The sequence below is a fragment of the Pectinophora gossypiella genome, chromosome 28 (assembly GCF_024362695.1).
Source record: "Pectinophora gossypiella chromosome 28, ilPecGoss1.1, whole genome shotgun sequence".
Classification (NCBI taxonomy): Eukaryota; Metazoa; Arthropoda; class Insecta; order Lepidoptera; family Gelechiidae; genus Pectinophora; species Pectinophora gossypiella.
This window is the reverse complement of record NC_065431.1, coordinates 264982-286374: the sequence shown is the minus strand read 5'-3', so window position 1 is coordinate 286374 and position 21393 is coordinate 264982. Positions and strand designations below refer to the sequence as shown.

Genomic DNA, 21393 nt, shown 5'->3' with positions numbered 1-21393 from the left:
GGAGGGGGTATGGAGCATACTCCACCACGCTGCTCCACTGCGGGATCATCTTACTTTCGGACAATTTGGTGAGCCAGTAACAGTAATGTCCTAACCAAACTTGGGGCCACAAAGTAATTTTTGTGATATGTCCCCACCGGGAATCGAACCCTGGACCTCCGGATTGTGAGTCAAACGCTCAACCACTGGACCACGGAGGTCGTTAAAAACACGTTAATGTTATGTCGCTATTTTTGTTATATTGACCAAGTATGTTGGCTCAACTATACCTGATGGTAAACATAGAGAAGCCTTAATTGCAGTGGCAACTGAGAAGCAACGCAATGAGTCAGTTTCGAATCAGTTGTGTTGCGTGTTGTCTGTGCTTAGCCACTTATGCCGTTTCGTAAATGAGTTGACATATCGATAAGTGACACAAAAGGCCTTTATACCAATAAAACACAGCAATAAAGGCCATATTAATGCTAAACAGGTATTATTTTAAAGCCACGCTCCCCGCGGTGGGATTTTGATGACGACGTTTTAAAGCCACAAGAACATGTGGCGGACCCAACCAGTAGGCCACCTAGTTCCGCCCACATGCAACAGATGGCGCCACATTTAATAATGCAGTTTTCAAGCAGTCGGAAAACGCGATATCGAAGTTTACACAGCAAGACGCATATATACAACTTCCAACATAACATCGTTGGATCGTCGATCCCTAGTCACACTATCAACTTGTGGTTAGCGGGATACTATGCTCAGTTCGGTACCACGAAAACATCCTTTGGCGGCAGCACATCTTCGCCGCCAAGAACACTTCCATGTTCATTTCCCTTCATCGATTACTGTGTTGTGCAGGTTCAGCGAGATGCAGGCGTTAGTGGACTTCATGTACAAGGGCGAGGTGAACGTGACGCAGGAGGAGCTCCCCAGCCTGCTCAAGTCCGCTGAGGCGCTGCAGATTAGAGGTAAGTAAACTGTTGTATCTATAGCTCAATTAGCACACTCCTATTGCTCAGGGAATCTGACGGTACGTAGATTGAAGAATTTCGCATAGACAGGAGGAGGACCCGGTCGTGTAATGGTTAAGATGCTCCTCCAGGCTTGACAAGAGCTGCGGGTTCAAGTCCCGTCCGAGTCAGAAAATTTCTCGATTTAATTTTCTATTTGTGAATCCCCCTAACCACAAAAAATCCAAAAATCCTTTAAAAATAGCTGCGTTGTCATCTTTACGATAAGTTGAAATCTACATGTAACTGTAGACTTATCGGTGTAAGAAATATTAGTACTCAATATTATAGGTAGATGGCGCCGGACTCGCCTTAATAACGATACATAGATCGAAAACTTTTGCATGGGCAGGACGAGGACCCGGTGGTGGAAAACCACAGATCGGAATTCAATAAAGAATACATTACATTACATTAACTGCCTATATACGTCCCACTGCTGGGCACAGGCCTCCCCTCAATCAACCGTAAGGGGTATGGAGCATACTCCACCACGCTGCTCCACTGCGGGTTGGTGGAGGTGTTTTTACGGCTAATAGCCGGGACCAACGGCTCAACTTGCCCTCCGAAGCACAGAATTATCTTACTTTTTTCGGACAATCAGGTGATTCAAGCCTGAAAAGTCCTTACCAAACAAAGGACAGTCTCACTAAGTAATTTCGACATGTCCCCATCGGGAATCGAACCCGGACCTCCATATTGTGAGCCTAAAGCTCTAACCACTAGACCACGGAGGCTGTTAACGGAGGCTGTGAATAAAGAATAAATAAATAAATAATTTAAACTTAAAAAAACTTTAAAAATCTGTATGTGTGTTCCAGGTCTATGTTCAAGCGACAACACCGGCCTGTCTGAGTACACCAAGCCGGAGAACAAGGACTACACGGTCGCTAGCGAGGCCTTAGTCGCGCATGCGCAGAGCCAGAACAATGCCAACACCAACGGTGAGATAGAATGATAATGACAAACATTTATTTTTTAAACATGGGTGGTACAGTCATGAGCAATATAATGTACCCACTTAAGGACTCTGTCGCACTAACATATTTGACATTTAGTGAGACTTACATTTCAATATGTCACAAAAGTTAATGTGACATGGTACCAAAGTGTATACATATTGTTTTAAGTTTACGCGGTTATTATCACTCCCATGGGAGTCTCATATCCCCATTTAAACGCGGTAAGAACCCGTTATTATGTGCTTTAATTATGTATACATATTAATGCTCGTGACTGTACATTGACCCCGATTCTTGCCGCCCGATTCTTGTCTTGACCGCCGAAATGGAAAGGGGCGGATGGTTGACAACTGTTAATTTTAAGACGAATGTGAAACAACACACGAACAAACTAACGACAGGCATCTCGCTGGCATGCAACCATGTATCGTTTGACGTGTGTTGTCAACTTAATTATGTCGGGTCAGTTTTGTCCGGCCAAGTAGTTAATGCCATCTGCGGCAAATGTACAATAAGTCACGTAAAAAAAATGTCGGGTCAGTGGTCAATATAAAGAATTGGGAGGATTTTTTAAATTTCTGCCTAAAATTGACGTGTGTTCCATAAATTTTATGCCTGTCGATTATCTGTCCCTTTCTTTTTCGTCGGATAAGAAAATGACAGCTATAACTTAAAATAAAATTGGGTGGTGTGTACTGAAATCAGCACCATTATCATATCTGCAGCCTTTAACTAAGCGGGGTATGATTCTGGTGCCAGCAGATACTTAATTTTATTTTAAGTTATACCTCTCACTTTCTTAACCGCCGAAAAAAGTAAAATGATCCGTGCTTCGGAATGCACGTTAAGCCGTTGGTCCCGGTTAGTACTTACTGATGTAAGTTAGTAGTCGTTACATGAGCCATGTCAGGGGCCTTTGGCGGCTCAATAGTAACCCTGACACCAGGGTTGGTGAGGTTGGTACTCCACCTCACAAGCCACACGATAAGAAGAAGAACAGTAGCGATATCTGTTTGGAGTAAATAGGCAGTTTTTATCCTCATTGTGGTTGTACACTCCCCCAGGCCCCAGCCCGCCGCCAGCTAAACCGGCGACTCCCTCGACTAACGGCTCTAAGAAGCGTAAGTGTGAGGACAGAGAAGTGAAGGAGGAGACAGTGGAGGAAGACGGACTGTACTACGGCGAGCTGGATACTGACAACATGGATTACAACGAGGTGAGAACGCTGATGTTTTATAGTAATAGTAATGTCACGAAGGGAGCAGCGGTGCTGACCGAGATAGTTTGACTATCGTTAGTTGACCTTAAAAGCTATCTACACTACATCGCGTGGAGAATGCTACACCGACAAGAGCGTCGCTCTTAATTAATGATACTGAGGGGGATGATTTAGCTCATGGTTATGAGCCGTGGTAGCCCAGTTGGTAGAACGCTTGCCTATCACTTTGAATCCAGCACAGGCCTAAACCAATGATTGTCGAATTTGTTTTCGAATTCATGTTTGTATCATAAATGATTATCACGTGCTCAGCGGTGAAGGAATATATCGTGAGGAAACCCATATTCCCGAGAAATGCATTTTCGGAGGTATGTGACCTAACCTGTATTGAACTGGTTTTCCCTTCGCGGGTCGGAAGGTCAGACAGGCAGTCGCTACTGTAAAAAAACCGGACCTGTCAAATCTTCAGGTTAGGTAAGCGGTCCCTGTGAAAAACGGGATAATGCTAGGGAGATGATGATCAAGTGATTTTTTCCATAGCTATCGATAGCCTATCGATTCTAGTGGGTTTATTTTTTTCAGAACTATCGATAGACAACACTAGTACCATAGAATAAGGGAAAATAGTACGTATAGAACGGCAATTCTCCGCTCCCCACCAGCGACTGAGCTAGGTTTACCTCACCCCCTCGGTCTTACTTAAGTCTTCAATCGTATGGCGCCAGACGTCACACACACAGATGTGCGTGTACGATAACGTCTATGTGTAGTGTCTGTGTAACACGAGGTGTTTTGTATGAAGTGTCCGGGGTGTGCTAGGACCGCGGATTATTGCTGAATGAAAGGCTTTCCGGACAGTTGATTGTTTATATACCGTCGCCTTATAGCGAAAGCCAAAATGCCTAATTTTATTTTAAGTTAAAGCTGTCATTTTCTTATCCGTCGAAAAGAAAAGAAACTGGTAGGTAATTGCTGAACTAAAAATTTATGGAAGACACGCAATTTTTTTTAGTACGGCCACGAGCACTAATATGTATACACTTTGGTACCATGTCACATTAACTTTTTTGACAAATTGAACTGTAAGTCTCACTAAATGTCAAATCGTCCCTTAGCTTACAACACCGCTCAAGTCGAAAATTGGCGGTTTTTACATATTAATGCCATTGGATGAAGAAAATAAAGGTTAAAATAAAGTAAATCGTCAAAATAAGTATAAATAATTATTTATTAACCGCTAACTAGAGTATGTATTAAGTAGCAATATAAAAATCTACAGATATTTTAAATAAGACATTTTATTTCGTCTCCTGTAAAGTTGGTAAAAATGACTTAAGCGGTGTTGTAAGCTAAGGGACGAAATACACACACACACACACACACACACACACACAACGACAGACAGACAGACACACACACGTGACAAGAGTCCTAAAGTGGATACATTATATTGCTCATGACTGTACTTAGTAAGTATCGATTTTTAAACTTTCGGCAGATAAAAAAGGACAGATATACTTAAAATAAAATTAGGATGTGGCTGCTGGAATTAGCAGCAGATGTTTTTTTTCCTCTCTTATGTTATTTCATTGCCTGTGTGAAATGTGTATAATATGCCTACAAAAGAAAAAAATAGTGAGACGTAATTTTACCTCAATAAATTAAATTATAATATTCAAGTATCTAGACTCGTTTGTCACACTCAAACTTTTTATTTTAGTGATACCAGCTTGTAATTTAAAATTCCGCTAAAATAAATATTTAGGGGATAAATATATTTTTTTTTATTATAGGATGAGGAACCTTCAAAACCGGGCAGTAGTCTTGGACAGGCTTCGGGTAAGTTTTTTTTTATATTTTTTTTTGTAATCATCCTTTTTTAGTTCAATGTTTGTTTGCAATGTGACTTCATTCTGTCACTTGCTTATAATAAAAAAAGAATCTTTTACCCGCGAATATACTTTTTGTTTTTTTTTTTATTGCTATTGAATTTATGAAGCCTGAATCGAATTACTTTTTAAATCTATGGTGTGAAGTGGTTGTGCATAGAGTGAAGATCCTTTGCAATGGACATTGTAGAAAAAAAAGAAAAAAATGAATGTCTGTAAGGTAGGCCAATTTATTCTTAATAATGTATTAAATTAGTAGTATTTGATTTTCTTTTTTTAAATTAAAAAAAATCGAACCATGAATGTTCTTTTTTTTCTATTTGGTCCTGGGTTTTTGACAGGACTATCTTACAGACATGTCATTTGTCGTCTTTTTTTCGTTGTCCCTAGTTTTTTTGGAAAAAAACATTCATGGTTCTCTTATAATATGCATGTTACATTTTTTTCCATTAACTTTACCGTTTTTTTTTAATATTTTAAATTAAAAATGTTTTTACCCAAAATCATTACCATTTTTCTTCTTTTTTATAGGTCGTGGCCTCCCCTACATACGAGTTAAGCCGGAAAGTGAATTATTTTTCCAAAACAAACTGCAAAATTTAGCCAAAGTCAACTCTGACTACATACAACGACTCTCAAGAATGAACGCGACAGATATACAGAAGGAATTCTCAAAATACGGCATTACAAACATGGCTACCGAAGATTTTCTGCAAAAAACCACAGAAAAAGCCGAAAACGACTACTACAAGTCGTGGTTAGAACAAAACGGCGAGCTGGAAGTCTCACTTTTGAAAGCGAGCCAGATAAAAAAACCGAAAATCGACACCAAAAACCAGAAATCCGAGGTCGAGCTCATACCAAAGATGAAGGAAAGTGTTGCTGCTAAAGATATTTACCCGAAAATCGTGGAGAAGGCTCCCATCCGTAGGCGTGGGCGACCGCCTATTTTTAAGGACAAGAATGTCGATATAGGCGAGACGGTGCTAAAATCGGATTTAGATCAGTTTTTAGAGGGCAAGGAGGTCAGTTCATCAGGGTTGTCGCGTAAAGATCTGGAGCGAGTGATGATGGGAAAGTTCAATCCAAACAGACGGTACTCTAATGAGGCGATGTGGGCCGCTCTTATGGATGTCAAGAAAGGAGGGAGTATCTATAGGTAAGTGTATTTGTTATAAAAACTTGTTATACAGCACGTAGTCAGAGGTACATCCATCGCAAGATGAACTAAGTACCCACACGTCACCGAGTTTTCTGTTAGACCCACGGGATAGGTGAGCCGTATCGCCGTCTATAATGGTCGAGACAACTGTGTTAGTGAAAACTGCACTTCAGATAAATTTGGGGTACTGGAGATTCGAACCGGCGCTCCCCGTTTGTACCACAGGACCGCGGTGTCTCAGTAACACAGCTCACTTTCTCTGACAGTCTTGGCTCAACCATTGTAGACGTCGTTGGATTAGAAACCTCGCGACGTGTGGGTACTTCTGTTTATCTTTTTTCTTCTTTTTTCATTTGTGTAATATTTGATGCAATTTATAATTCAATGCGATGGATGTACCTTGGACTACTCCAATTGGGATATAGTCGTAAGCTTACGTAATTTTCTCGCCTTCCAGGGCCGCGCAAACCCACAAAGTGCCGCGGAAGTCACTCAGGAATTGGATGAAGCGCTGTCACATAAAGTCTTCGTTCCCGATGCCGCAGCAACTCAAACAGTTCGTGGAGAACAGCAAGAAACAGAAAGAGTACAAGACCTTCGACACCTTCCAGGATTCACCGAATTTCGGAGAAAAAAGCGGCACGGAGACCGAGCAGTATGAACCTGAAGTTGAATTCGGAAAGCACTTTTTAACCTTCGCCAGTGCTACAATGTCGAGCGAAGACGAAAATGTTGCCACGCAAAAAAATTTAGAGGAAAATGGGGAGAGTACCAGTGCTGGCAACACTGGTAACGTTACCAATGCCGCGATCGATATGTCGTTGCATGAGTAAAGAAAAAATGTGTTCGATTTTCGAATTTGAATTTGAACTGTTGATGGAACGTGTCTTATAGATTAGGAAAAGTTGATGTTTTAAGTACTTAATACTGGCCAGTAGGAATTTTCGAAATGCCTTTTTAATAATGCCAAAAGTATTTTTTTTACAATTACTGTATGGAATCTAAACGTTTTTACCATACAAAAAAAAATTGCAAATTCAACGATTTAGTCGTAATAGCTATTTATAAAAATAGCGATAATTGGCCCAAAGGCGTATACGAACTTTTTCTTATAAAAAAATAATAAAAAAACTGCCAAAGAAAAAGCAAAGAATATGAAAACTGTATGGTTAATATTATTTTTAAGTTTTAATTATTTACCCAAAGATAGAAATGTTATAATTATGTTCCTTTTTAGACATTTTTTCTTTTCCTAAAATATGCCCAAAGAAATTAGAGAATGAAATATTTTAAAAAAATATATGACTCAAGTGTTGCCAATTAAAAAAACTGCAATAGTAATTGGGAAAAATTTATTGAGCCATATATTTAACTTATTATTTATTTTTATTTTAAATATTATATTTATAGCGTTTTAGAATAGATAAGGTAAACAGTTTTTTTTTTTATTATCACTTCCTAAAAAATATACATGCATATAAAATCACGCCTGTATCCTTATCAGGATAGGATTAACCATAAGTCTTCAATGAAACAACCGGAAGTCACGCTTGATATTCGTCCCAAAATGGATGATGTGACAGATAAAAATTAAAAAATAATTAGGCTACTATTCACTAGTAAGTAACGGCAACGGCCTCCGTGGTCCAGTGGTTGAGCGTTCTGCTCGGTCCCGGGTTCGAATCCCGGTCGGGATAAATCACTTTGTGATCCCTAGTTTGGTTAGGACATTGCAGGCGGATCACCTGATTGTCCAGAAGTAAGATGATCCGTGCTTCCGAAGGCACGTTAAGCAGTTGCCCCGGTTACTACTTACTGATGTAAGTACGTAGCCTTTACATGAGTCATGTCAGGGGCCTTTGGCGGCTCAATAGTAACCCTGACACCAGGGTTGGTGAGGTCGGTCGTTGAGCTTACAACCCAGAAGAGAAGACTATATTTTTAGGAAGCGATAATTAAAAATAAATCCTTATTACAGAATCAAGTCTAAAGATAAAACTAGGTTTAATATAATAATCTGCGCCGCGAAAAAAGTCGACGGTTTTTAATGGAACTAATTGAGAAGTAATAGGTAATAGGCTAGTTTGCAACTAGTCAAATTAGCTACTTTTTACTAAACGTCAAAACACGAAATACCTATGGAATTTGAGTAAAAAAAAAATTACGTTTTTCTTGATTAAAATTTATAAATAAGCGACATAACAAAACGAATCACTTACTTTTTATTTCACTAAACGTCAAAACAACCATCACTATGGAATTTGTGTGAAAAAACATTACGTTCTTCTTGATTAAAATTTATAAATAAGTTGCATAAAAAAGGAATTACTTACTTCTTATTTCACTTAACGTCAAAACAACCATCACTATGGAATTTGTGTGAAAAAACATTACGTTTTACTTGATTAAAATTTATAAATAAGTTGCATAAAAAAAGGAATTACTTACTTTTTATTTCACTAAACGTCAAAACAACCATCACTATGGAATTTGTGTGAAAAAACATTACGTTCTTCTTGATTAAAATTTATAAATAAGTTGCATAAAAAAGGAATTACTTACTTCTTATTTCACTTAACGTCAAAACAACCATCACTATGGAATTTGTGTGAAAAAACATTACGTTTTGCTTGATTAAAATTTATAAATAAGTTGCATAAAAAAAGGAATTACTTACTTTTTATTTCACTAAACGTCAAAACAACCATCACTATGGAATTTGTGTGAAAAAAAATTACGTTTTTCTTGATTAAAATTTATAAATAAGTTGCATAAAAAAAGGAATTACTTACTTTTTATTTCACTAAACGTCAAAATAACCATCACTATGGAATTTGTGTGAAAAAAAATTACGTTTTTCTTGATTAAAATGTATAAATAAGTTGCATAAAAAAAGGAATTACTTACTTTTTATTTCACTAAACGTCAAAACAACCATCACTATGGAATTTGTGTGAAAAAAAATTACGTTTTTCTTGATTAAAATTTATAAATAAGTTGCATAAAAAAGGAATTACTTACTTTTTATTTCACTAAACGTCAAAACAACCATCGCTATGGAATTTGTATGAAAAAGCACACTGTGACGTCATAGAAAAACGTGATAAAATGTCGGATTTATTGTTATTAGAAAAAAGAAAATGTTTGTCGTTAGTTTTAGATGTGTCTTTATTTAGTAATCAGAATTGCATAATATATCTTGAAACTAGTATACGACCCAATTGTATGCAGAATCTGCGACAGTAGCGCCGCCGCGGGACTTCTTTGGTGACGCGAACTATATTTTAAACCAAGTTTATCTCTTAGGGGTTTAACCACATCTGGCGACACCTCATAGCAGTTTCCTACGCTTCCTTTTCTTTTAGTCAGATTTTCTATTTATTTTTAAAAAAATGTCCTTCCTGCTGGATAGATGGCGCTGAACTTTGTAGGTTACTGCATGGAACGGAACGTTATATTACTTGTGATTTTCCTTTTGAAATCATAAAACGAAACGTATTTTTCACAATGATTATGTTTTGAAAATAAAACTAATTAACAAATAACGAAGAAAGAAATCTTAAATAACGAAAAATAAAACTGAATCTTATCAGAATATCCCGAGAGAATGAGAATTAAAAAAAAATCTTTGTCTCGTTTATTTATTTCTTAAATTAAATTTAAGTTTTTTTCTATCAGTGGCATCTATCAATGGCCCAGTAACGTAGCTTAACTAGCGTCATCTATCGAGTTCTTGAGAACTATTATTTTTTACATCCTAAAACAGAAAATCTCATTTGAAAAATGTGAATCGACGAGGCGATAGCGTGCGTCAACGTGCGGTCGCTCTCTTTCGCTCTAGCAAATGACGGTTCTGAATAACAGAAAAGAATATAAGCATAGGAAAGTGCTATCAGGTGTTGCCAGATGTAGTTAAATCATTAGTCTTCATTTTGTAATAATTCTAATATATTTATAATAATTTAATTAATATTTAAAACTGAAATTTGGCCTTTTGAAAGAAGTGTGCTTGAACGGACTACGTCCAATGTAAAGACTTAAATGAAATTTTAGATTTTAATAAATATTTGAAAATGTATAATTTGTAAGTGAAACTAAAAAGTACTTATATTATTATTATCATAATACGCGGATATTTTTTATTCACTTTTTACCTTCTTTGGGTGACCTTTCGCTTTCATATACAGGGTGTTAGTGACACCGTAAAGACTACAGAGGGGGATGATTCAGACCATGATTCTAAGACAACATCACTATTGTTCCTTGTGGATTAGGGGTGAATAAAAAATAATCATGTATACAAAATGGCTCTGATCCTAGCAGATACTTAATTTTATTTTAAGTTATACCTGTCATTTTTTTTTTCGCCGAAAGTTGAAGGGACGAATTGTCGACAGTCATAAAATTAACGGAACACATGTTAATTTTAGGCCGAAATTTAAACAACCTTACTAAATTTTGGCCAATCTTACATTGGCCAATAACCTGACAAAATTAAATTGAGAGCACACGTCAAAGTTGCACAGCAGCGAGACGCCTATTTGATTCACCCGGATTATTCTTTCTTTTTAAAGTTAACAGTTGTCAACCATCCGTCCCTTTCCGGCGGATAAGAAAATGACAGGTATAACTTAAAATAAAATTAAGTGTTGTCTGCAGGAATCAGGTCCAAACCAACGTGTCCGTTTTGCTTTCGGTGTTTCAATATAAGTCGATGACATTTGCTATTGCAAAAATGTTAAGCTTTTTTTTCAATAATGAAGGACTTTCCAGGCCTCGTTCCCAAACAAAATATAGATGGCGCTGTACATATATTTAACGCGATTACTTAGGCTCTCAAAATAAAAATATAATTTAAAAAATATAAAGTGTAATGGCAGAGGCATATTATTATATAAAAATAATTGTTGCTTGATATTTGGATCACATTATGTACGGACACGAGTAGTAATATGTATACACTTTGAAACCATGTCACATTAACTTTTTTGACAAATTTAACCGTAAGTCTCATTAAATGTCAAATATGAAAGTGCGACAGGGTTCACCCAAAAACAAAGATAAAAGATGCATGTTTGTTATCCATGAAGTGCCATCTATTTTTTTTTTTTGGGAACGTGGTCTGGAGTGTGCCTCATTAGGTCCAGTTGAGGATTGACCTAAATCTGACCAGCCTAAAACCTTAAATATGTTCCTACTTTTTAACGAAAATCTTCACACTGTTTACTCTACTGTTAAAAAGAGAGTAATGTTTACAAAAAAGCTGTTTCGTTTTGTATTCTGTGGCGTGCTTCATTTGGCACTAAATAGTTAAAAAAAAAAACTGTTTTAAGTGTAACAATAATAATGTCAGTTTTATAAGCGTCTTTAAAAGATTTTTAAGTGAAATACGGTACCGTACCGTATTTATTTTGATTGTTTGTAATGAAATATTTGTTAAAATGCTAAATACAAATTATGTTTTCTTATATACAAAATTGCATCCAATTAACGGCCTAAGCTGTAAGAGAAGTTTCTAACTGCAATCGAACTGTAATTCAACTGCAATCTAATTGCAAATAGGTTGCATATAATATTGTGCCTCATTAAATTTAACTGGATTAGAATGACAGCTGAGGCGCTAAAAAGACACCCCCGGTCAACAACTCTTTTTCCCGGTATGCATTTTTTACCCTACTATGTATACTACTCTATATCCAGTTATATGCCTTTCATCCCTCCTCGTTACATTTATTATTCATTGATTCTAATCAAGCTACATTTTATCATCATCAATTTAAGAGCCACGCTCTTGTCGGTGCAGCATTCTCATTGCTACATTTTTAGGTAAAAATAGGACAGTGGTTGCCCTCTTGCCTTCCGCCCCGCAGTACTCTGACGCGAGTGGGATGGCGCCCAGAGTAGTATATTACAAAGCTGCACTAGGACTCCTGTCCTCCGCCTCTGAATAGTACTGACAGTTACTGCTGCCCTCTGTCAGGTTCTAGGTTACATTTAATGCGGTACAAAAAAGAAAACTAATATTGGTACCGTCAAGAGTATTACATGTATACATTTTGGTACCATGTCACGTTACATTTTGTGACAAATCGAACTGTAAGCCTTACTTAGTGTCAATTATGTTAGAGCGACAGGGTTCCAAAGTGGATGCACATTACTCGGGACTACACGTGGGGTGAATGGATAATAATGAATTACGGGACTGAATGTCAAATAAAACTCCGGTACCTAGTATAATTATTTGTGATCTGAATACCGACCACGATTTTATAAATAAAAAAAAATAGAAGCGCGTCTTTTTAACCCATCAAGTGCCTACTAGTATGTAATATACATAATACTATATACATAGATGTAAGTTACTGTATAGAATATACTTTACAAGTTATAACTTGAACAGAAATATACATAACCATTTGTTTACAGGTAATAACTTTTTTTGACGTAGACATTCTCTCGTCTCTTTCGTACTTAGCTGTATACCTTTAGTGCGAAGGAGACGTATCTCTCGTCTCTTTTTAACTAGGCGATATACTATATATTTGTCCTGCTCTCACTCTAATCATGTTGGACCCTGGAAATGCTAGGGGGAGCACATGACAGGAAAGTAAGGATATACTCCATACTCCCTCAAATAAGGGTTTTTTTTTCATCATTGACGTTTATTTATCCTCATAAGGTGATAAATAGGGCGTTAGTGAAATAGTAACGAATACTGAGGGGGATGATTCAGAGTTGATATCAAGTGGAATTATCCGTCGCAAAATTCATGTTTTTTTTGTGTTATTTTAAAATCTATACATTTGCGATGGAAATTTTCACTTGATATCAACTCAGAATCATGGGCTCAATCATCAAGGTTTTCTTTACGATGTCACTAACACCTGTATGTTGTATTTCTGTCCAAGTTAACATCGGTGCTAATTCCTGTACACACCGTCTAATTTTATTTTAAGTTATACCTGTAATTTTTTTATCAGCTGAAAAGGAGAGTTTGAGAGTTTTCTCTTTTGTTTTTTCCTGTTTGTGCAATAAAGTATTTGTTATGTTATGTTAAAGGGACGGGTAATCGACATGCATAAAATTTATGGAACACACGTCAATTTTAGGCAGAAATCTAAAACAACCCTCTAAAAATTTTACATTGGCCAATAACTCGATAGAAACATGGAAAACGAACACAGAAACTTATATTAAGTTATACAATTTCAAATAAAATTAGATAGTGTATACAGCAATCAGCACCAATGTAATATAAATATGTATTATAAACCGTCAGTCAGTGTTATGTGCAGTATTATGTTGGGATTCTATTTTACTTTCGTTAATTTTGGATATAGTCTCTGGAGATAAAAAAAATACAAGTCCATCAAAGAAGGGACACAATAATCTCGACGCTATTTCATCTTTGACCGCCCATGCTGTTCGGAAACAAGCAATATTGCATTTTGACATTTGCGCATATAAAAGTAAGTGCGCAATGCAAACAAATGTCAGGACCCCGATACCGCCGGCGTGGTCGACGATTTCCCTCAATCAGCGCTTATCGCTATCGACTAAGGTCGATTAAGTCTTTCAAATATTTTTCCTCTCAGACGCTCTGAGCAGAGGTTCGCGCCCAACTGGGCACCCTCAGGCCTGTTGTCTTAAACGTTGTACCGGGTGAGAGCCTTCAGCGCTCCCCATTTGTGCGGCCAAGTAGTTAATGCCATCTGCGGCAAATCTACAATAAGTCATGTCAAAAAAAAAAATGCAAACAAATGTCAAATAGCAATATTGCTTTTTTAGATGAATTCCTTCGATGTGGCTGTTTAAACCCCCCAGATTACTATTTTCAACTTTAAGACACGCGATACTTAAATATGTACTTAAATAGAATTATGTTCAATGAGGATAAAACTGCCTATTTCTCCCATCAGGTGTCGCTACTGTTGAGTGTTTTTAAATTTTGACAGTTCCCCGTACTATTTGAGTATACAAACATATTGTTTTGGTTTTTACACTATAACCCTTTGCGCAGCGTTTAACTGCAAAATCATAGTGTTATAATATTCCCTCAAGATCGGAAAGAGGAAACCTTAGAAAAACTTATTTTCAATCAAAACTGCCTTTTTCCGATTGGCTGCTTTTCTTCTTAGTAACTCATCCTTCAGACGAAATTTATCTCGAATTTTGCTAAAATTACTTATTATTTTGATAATTTTAATAATTTAATATAAATAATTAAAAATAATTAATTTAATATTTTTTTTATTTAATATTTTTTTTATTTAATAATTTTATTTTTTATTTTAATTGAAAGAAATTTATCACGAATTTCGCTAAAATTAAATTTTGCTAAAATTAATAATTAGTAATTTTAGCAAAATTCGTGATAAATTTCTTTAAAATGTGGAACAACGTGGAGTGTATCCCGTCTGAAGGATGAGTTACGAGGAAGAAGAGCAGCCAGTTGGAAAAAGTCAGTTTTACCCAGTTGTGCCCAGCTGGGCAGTATGGACAGTCTTGAGCAATATAATGTACCCACTTTAGGACTCTGTCGCACTAACATATTTGACATTTAGTGAGACTTACAGTTCAATTTGTCAAAAAAGTTAACGTGACATGGTACCAAAGTATACATATTAATGCTCGTGACCGGACGACTGTCAGAATTTAGGAACACTTAACAGTGCTGCCACCTACATTTGAGTTTCTAGTTTTTATCCTCATTATTTATGTATAATGAGATTTTTGTATTTATTACTGTTTTACAATAAATCGACCAAAGGTTTCAATGTTTACCCGTGAGATGGCGCTAGTAACAATAACGGTACCGAAATTTAAAAAAATCGGTACCACCGTACCGAATTTTGTTTTTTAACCTATGGCACATATATAATATTCCAAAGAAATAGTTAAGGATAAGTCGCTTATTGCTGGAGTAATTTCTTCCAGTTAACTTTAGAATAAGGAAAGATTAATAACAGACTAATAATAATAGTTTTAATCTACTTAGAATGTCCAAGTGGCGCCATCTTACGGTACTAAGCGGGGGAATTTACCCTAAAACGGGGTAAATATTATAATTACCCTATTTTTTGGTATTTTTTGGGGTAAATTTGCACACAAGGCGTTGTTAATTTCAATAGAAATATGTTACTGTTAATTTTAATATTATATTTGATGTATAATTGTAACGTCCGCCCGTTCATATTATTATTAATAATAATAATTTAATAATTATTACTGTCTGTCAATGATTATGATGTGACGTCATCGGTTTTTTCTATATTACGGGAGTTGATAAATAAATCATATATTAAAAAAAAGTTTTTTTTTTATTTTTCAATTTTTTTTGTCTTTTTTTTTATCCTGTGGTACACCGGCTTGCTTCTCAAACGGGGAGCGCCGGTTCGAACCCCGGTACCAAACTTGCACCAATGAGTTATTAATTTATCTCAATTGCAGTTTCCACTAACACAGTTGTCTCGACCATTATAGACGGCGATACGGCTCACCTATCACGTTGGTCTAACAGAAACCTCGGTGAGGTGTGGGTACTTAGTTCATCTTGCGATGGATGACTCTGACTACTCCTCTTGTCGTGGTACTTGCTTGGGGCTCTTTCCCACCCGCACTCCTTGACACCCTACAAATTCTTGTCCTGTCCCCTGGACTTCCTTCTCCCCTTTCTGGGGAGACACACCATGCCACGGCTCGCATCGCCCGTGATTCGGTCCATAGGTCCGTTTGACCGAAAGGTTGGTAGGACCATGGGAAGGTGGTGGGTTACCCCTCTTGTCGTGAGATTATATTTAAAGCGTTCTCATCCTATATTCATATTTTTTTATCAACATAATTCGCATAAGAAATATTTACAGTCACTTTTTTATTTTTTTTAATATTATAAAAATAAATAAAATAAAAAAGTGTTTATTTCTTGTTTTAAACAACATAAAGTTATGAGGCAACTCCAGGAAGCAAGGTTAATGCTTGAGTTGGGGATGCCTCTCTCTTACCCTAGTTGTTAACACTAAATAGTTAACATGCAAAGCAAAAATAAATAAAGAATAAAAAAAAAACAAAAAGGAAAAAGGTATCAATTAAAATTAATTATAGAATGTCTAAAAGCCAATAACAAAACTACCAACCAATAAAAGCTAATATAAATAAAAAAACCAACAAATATTGGCGGCCATAATTTTTTTAAGCACTGTCCTGTTCAAATCCGAGATAGCCCGGGTCAGTAAACGCGTGACTTACAGTCATGAGCAATATAATGTACCCACTTTAGGACTCTGTCGCACTAAGATATTTGACAATTAGTGAGACTTACAGTTCAATTTGTCAAAAAAGTTAATGTGACATGGTACCAAAGTGTATACATATTAATGCTCGTGACGTGGACTACACACGACATTTATTGAATCGATGGATAATTTTATCTCAAGGCCTGCGGGTTGTGAGGTTATGTAGTTATGTATTATACAATAATTATAAAATATTATAGATGAACTAAGTATCTACACCTCACTCAGTTTTTTTTTTAAAATATTCCAGTATTATTGTACCTACCCTTTGTCCGGCCAAGTAGTGAATGCCAAATACATGTAATGTAGCATCAAAGACACAACAGAGCGGCTTTTCCTCGCTTTTTACAAAACGCACCCCCTCCCCTGTAGGAAGCCAGGAAAAGAAACGCCCAGTGTTGCCATCATTTGTACACCCTCGAAGTTGCCAGATTAAAAAAATCTAAAAAAAAAAGACTAACGGGCGTTTCTTGCCTTGCTTGTTGCAGGGGTGAGAACATCGACGGAAATCGTGACGCGGCATTTTATTGACATGGACCACGGTATACCCTTGGACATCCACGCGCGACCCCGCATAGTCGGGAGGAGACCCAACGCGATTGTCAACATCGAAACCGATGTATTCCAAGAGAAGTCGTACAAGCAGTACTCGTCCCAGCATTTAAGAGACGCTCTGATCGCAGTCAAGAAAGGCTACAGCGTGTACGCGGCGTCAAATAAATTCGGAGTCCCCAGGAAGACCTTAAGAAACTGGATGGAGAAATATGACATCAAAAGTCAGTTCTCAAAAGGGAGGCGCGGGACAAGCAGACCTAACGCAATTCTAGACCCTTTGGAGCTGATGCAGGAGACCAGATCGGAGAACTATGAAGAGGCTATTTAAAAGCGAATTGAACGCGTAACTGGGCCCTTAGGGGTTGATCCTAAGGGTGTTACGCGAAGGGATGACAAGTCAGAAGTACATTTAAGGGGTAATAAAGATGTATTAGGTTCGAAGAATGAAATAGGTTCGGAGAATGAGAATTCAAAGGAAATAGTTTTGAAAGATGAAGAATGTGATATGGGTTCGAAGAATGTAAAAGATAGGAAAGATAGGATAGATTTGAAGTTTGAAAAAGGTACAATAGGTTCGAAGAATGAAACTGGTAAGAAAAGGATGAAGAATGTAAAAGATAATATAGATTTGAAGAATAAAAAGGATACAGTAGGTTCGAAGAAAAATGAAACTGGTAAGAAAAGGGTGAGGAATGTAAAAGATAAAATAGATTTGAAGAATGAAAAAGATACAGTAGGTTCGAAGAATGAAACTGGTAAGAAAGGGATGAAGAATGTAAAAGATAAAATAGGTTCGGAGAATATAAAAGCTGAAATCGGTGCGAAAATTGAAAATGTTGTTAAAACATCAGCTTCAGAAGGTCAAAACTTTACAGTGTCGTACAAGTTTTGTGATAAAACGTATGGCTCGCATTTACTGAAGAATCTTCCACCATCAATGGACGGAGAGGAACCACCGGAGTATGTGTCAGGATGTTGGACTATACCAACAGTTGGAAGGAAGGTAACATACAGCAATATGTCTATAAGACATGGGAAAGGCGTTCCTCTAAAGATCACGAAGATAGAAAGTAGTAATGCTCCAAAAGTCACAGAAGTTAACGATAGAGAGACGAAAAGCATATTGATGAGAAGACTTTTGGGGATATTGTAAGTTGTGGTGCTTTTGGAACGAATGGGAGTACAGTAAGGGTCTTTCCAGGCTACGTTTCCCTAAATAAATATGGATGGCGTTGTACAGATTTGCCTTCGTTTAACCTTCTAGATAGATAGATAAAATACTTTATTGAGCACAATGGACACAAAATACAGAGATAAGGACAGCATATACAGAAAAGCACAACAGGCGGCCTTATTGCTCATGCAGCAATTTCTTCCAGGCAACCTTTGGGTACAGGAAAATTTTGTACAAGTATAATAATAGCGGGTTAGTGTATTCTAACAAAATAAGTAATTAAAAGAACAACCTACATAAAATAAGTATATTTAACTACATATTTATATTATACATAAATATATAAAATTAATACAATATATATCACACATAACACACACATACACTACACACACACACATGACTATTATACATAACTAAATAATTATACATACATATAATAACACTACTAATTTCATGGAAAACAGACATAATGCATATTTTATCTTTGTTTTTGGGTATAAATGATGACCCTTCTTCCACCCTTATAGCAAGATTTTCACATTGAATTCTATACATAATCTGATCCAAATATCAAACAACAATTATTTTTATATGTGCTTCTGCCATTTTTTTTTTTTTTTTTTAACATAACATAACATAGCAAATACTTTATTGCACAAACAGGAAAAAACAAAAAACAAAACAAAAGAGAAATAGAATTAGTACAATAGGCGGCCTTATTGCTAAGTAGCAATCTCTTCCAGGCAACCTTAATATTAACCTTAATGGGTTTTAATATTTATAACACTTCATAAATTACACATAGATTATTTACAAACATCGCTAAACCTAAACAGGTTTGTCTCGATTACATTGTATTTTTGAATAATTATGTACCCGAGCAATCTTCTTCTATTGTGTGATTACTAACCTCATCAACCCTGGTGTTACTATTGAGCCGCCAAAAGCCCCCGACATGGCTCATGTACCGACTACGTACTTACATCAGTAAGTAGTAGCCGGGACCAACGGCTTAACGTGCTCTCCGTAGCACGGATCGTCTTCCGGACAATCAGGTGATCAGCCTGTAATATACTAGTGATCAGAAAGTGATTTTTGTGATATGTCCCCACCGGGATTCGAACCCGGGGCCTCCGGATCGTGAGCCCAAGCAATGAGAAAATAGGTAATTATCGCGCTAAATCTATACAGCGCCATCTATATATTTTTGGGGGAACGTAGCCTGGAAAGTATCTCCTTGAACTGACTATAATAGTCACACCAAACTGTAGTGACAAGAATTGAGAAAGGGATGTTTAGATGGTTCGGAGATGCAGAGAGAATGAATGAAAGTAAACTTTATGGTGTAGTGAGTGGTAGAGTTGGAAGAGGAAGACCTAAGGAGTACAGTCAGAAGCAAATAGTGACAATCAAGATATATACGTATATATATATATATATATACGTATATATATATATATATATATATATATATATATATATATATATATATATATATATATATATATATATATATATATATATATATATATATAGTTAGCAACATCCAGAGTGTCCCATAATTAGGGATATTCAAGGTGGCCGTATAGATAGTAACACTCTCTCTCTCTATTTAAGAGCTGCGCTCTTGTCGGTGGAGTAATCGCCATTCCTCTCTTCTTCCCGCCAAATCCTTCACTTCCTGATACGACACGACCTGCACCTTCTCTTTTATTTGTTTCATAAATGTTCTCCTAGGTCTACCCCTTCCTCTCTTCCCTTCAATTTTTCCTTCTATAATGTTTGTTATAAGTGAATCGTGTCGTATCAGGTGGCCAATCATATTTCCTCGCCGGTTCTCTGTAGTCTTCAATATGGTTGATATGGTGATTAGGTTGTTGCCAACTTTTTGAACACGCAGGTTGTGTCGATGTTTTTGGTCACTTAGAGTGTTACTATCTACGTATACGGCCACCTTGAATATCCCTAATTATTGGACGCTCTGGATGTTGCTAACTATATGTATATCTTGATTGTCACTAACTATTTGCTTCTGACTTACACACCGCGATCAGATCCAGGATGTTTTGAGAAAAGACCAGGTCAAGAGTATTCTAAACCGGCGAGCGTGCGTCAAGACTTTGATAGTGGAGGCAGCGAAAGTGTCAGGATGGCAGTAAGTGGAATTCTGTGGTTCTTACCCCAATGGGAAACAGGCGCGATCTTATGTTTCTACGTCATTTTAAAGTATGAAAGGCAAAAACACATAATAACGGGTTCTTACCGCGTTTAAAGCAGGGATATGAGACTCCCGATATCATCAACATCATCCCGTGATCATGGCACTTGCAACAGTGTCGAAATATCGGGGTCTCATATCCCTGCTTTGGGTAAGAACCCGTTATTATGTGTCTTAATTATGATAATAACCGCGTAAACTTAAAACAATGTATAAGTAAAGTCTTCAGGTTGAAATAGTCAATATTCCCCGAAGGAAAGCACCCCAAAGGTGCCCAGTTACGCTGAACATAGGTGAAATTACCATCAAATTATAGCTATAAGGTGTATATTGATGTTTGTCTTATGAAGAAATCTATTTTAGAATTTCTGCTATAAAATATACCAGCAGGGCTAACTTGTGCAATGTGATAAAATTATCGATTCGATTATATTTTGTCGAAATCGATAAGTTTGTCTTTTCCTAAATATGCGTGGCACGTTTTCGTATTTTGACAGAACGACATGACTTATTTGGGTTTACATCATTGATACAAAAATGCGGCGAAAACTTGGCGCTTGTTTAGCTATACATTCGTACACAGCTGTATACAGGGTGTTAGTAACATCGTAACGAAAACTCAGGGGGATGATTCAGACCATGATTCTGAGTTAATATCAAGTGGAATTTTTCGTCGCAAAATTCATGACTTTTTTAGTTTTTTTTTTTTTTTTAATTATTTTCAATTCTATACTTTTGCGATAGAAAATTCCACTTGACATTAACTCAGAATAATCAGCTGAATCATCCCCCTCAGTATTCTTTACGATCTCACTTACACCCCACACAAGTACATATGGTAGCCATACAAGTAGGTATGGGTGTTAGTGACACCGTAACGAATACTGAGGGGGATGGTTCAGACCATGATTCTGAGTTGATATC

The 21393-nt window shown here is 36.7% G+C and overlaps 1 protein-coding gene across 7 annotated transcripts in view; it reads left to right on the top strand.

The window, feature by feature from the left end:
- LOC126379175 (uncharacterized) overlaps nucleotides 1-21393 on the top strand; it is a 56874-nt gene that overhangs the window by 18857 nt on the left and 16624 nt on the right. For 4 of the 7 annotated variants that reach the window (XM_050027842.1, XM_050027843.1, XM_050027844.1 and 1 more), the window contains exons 4-9: nucleotides 844-953; nucleotides 1817-1939; nucleotides 3022-3173; nucleotides 4970-5015; nucleotides 5597-6224; nucleotides 6685-14434. In XM_050027842.1, the coding sequence (XP_049883799.1) occupies nucleotides 844-953; nucleotides 1817-1939; nucleotides 3022-3173; nucleotides 4970-5015; nucleotides 5597-6224; nucleotides 6685-7060 (1435 nt within the window). In that variant the 3' untranslated portion in view covers nucleotides 7061-14434. Of the gene's footprint in view, nucleotides 1-843; nucleotides 954-1816; nucleotides 1940-3021; nucleotides 3174-4969; nucleotides 5016-5596; nucleotides 6225-6684; nucleotides 14435-21393 lie in introns of those variants that run through there. The other 3 variants (XM_050027846.1, XM_050027847.1, XR_007568274.1) reach the window with 2 other exon arrangements.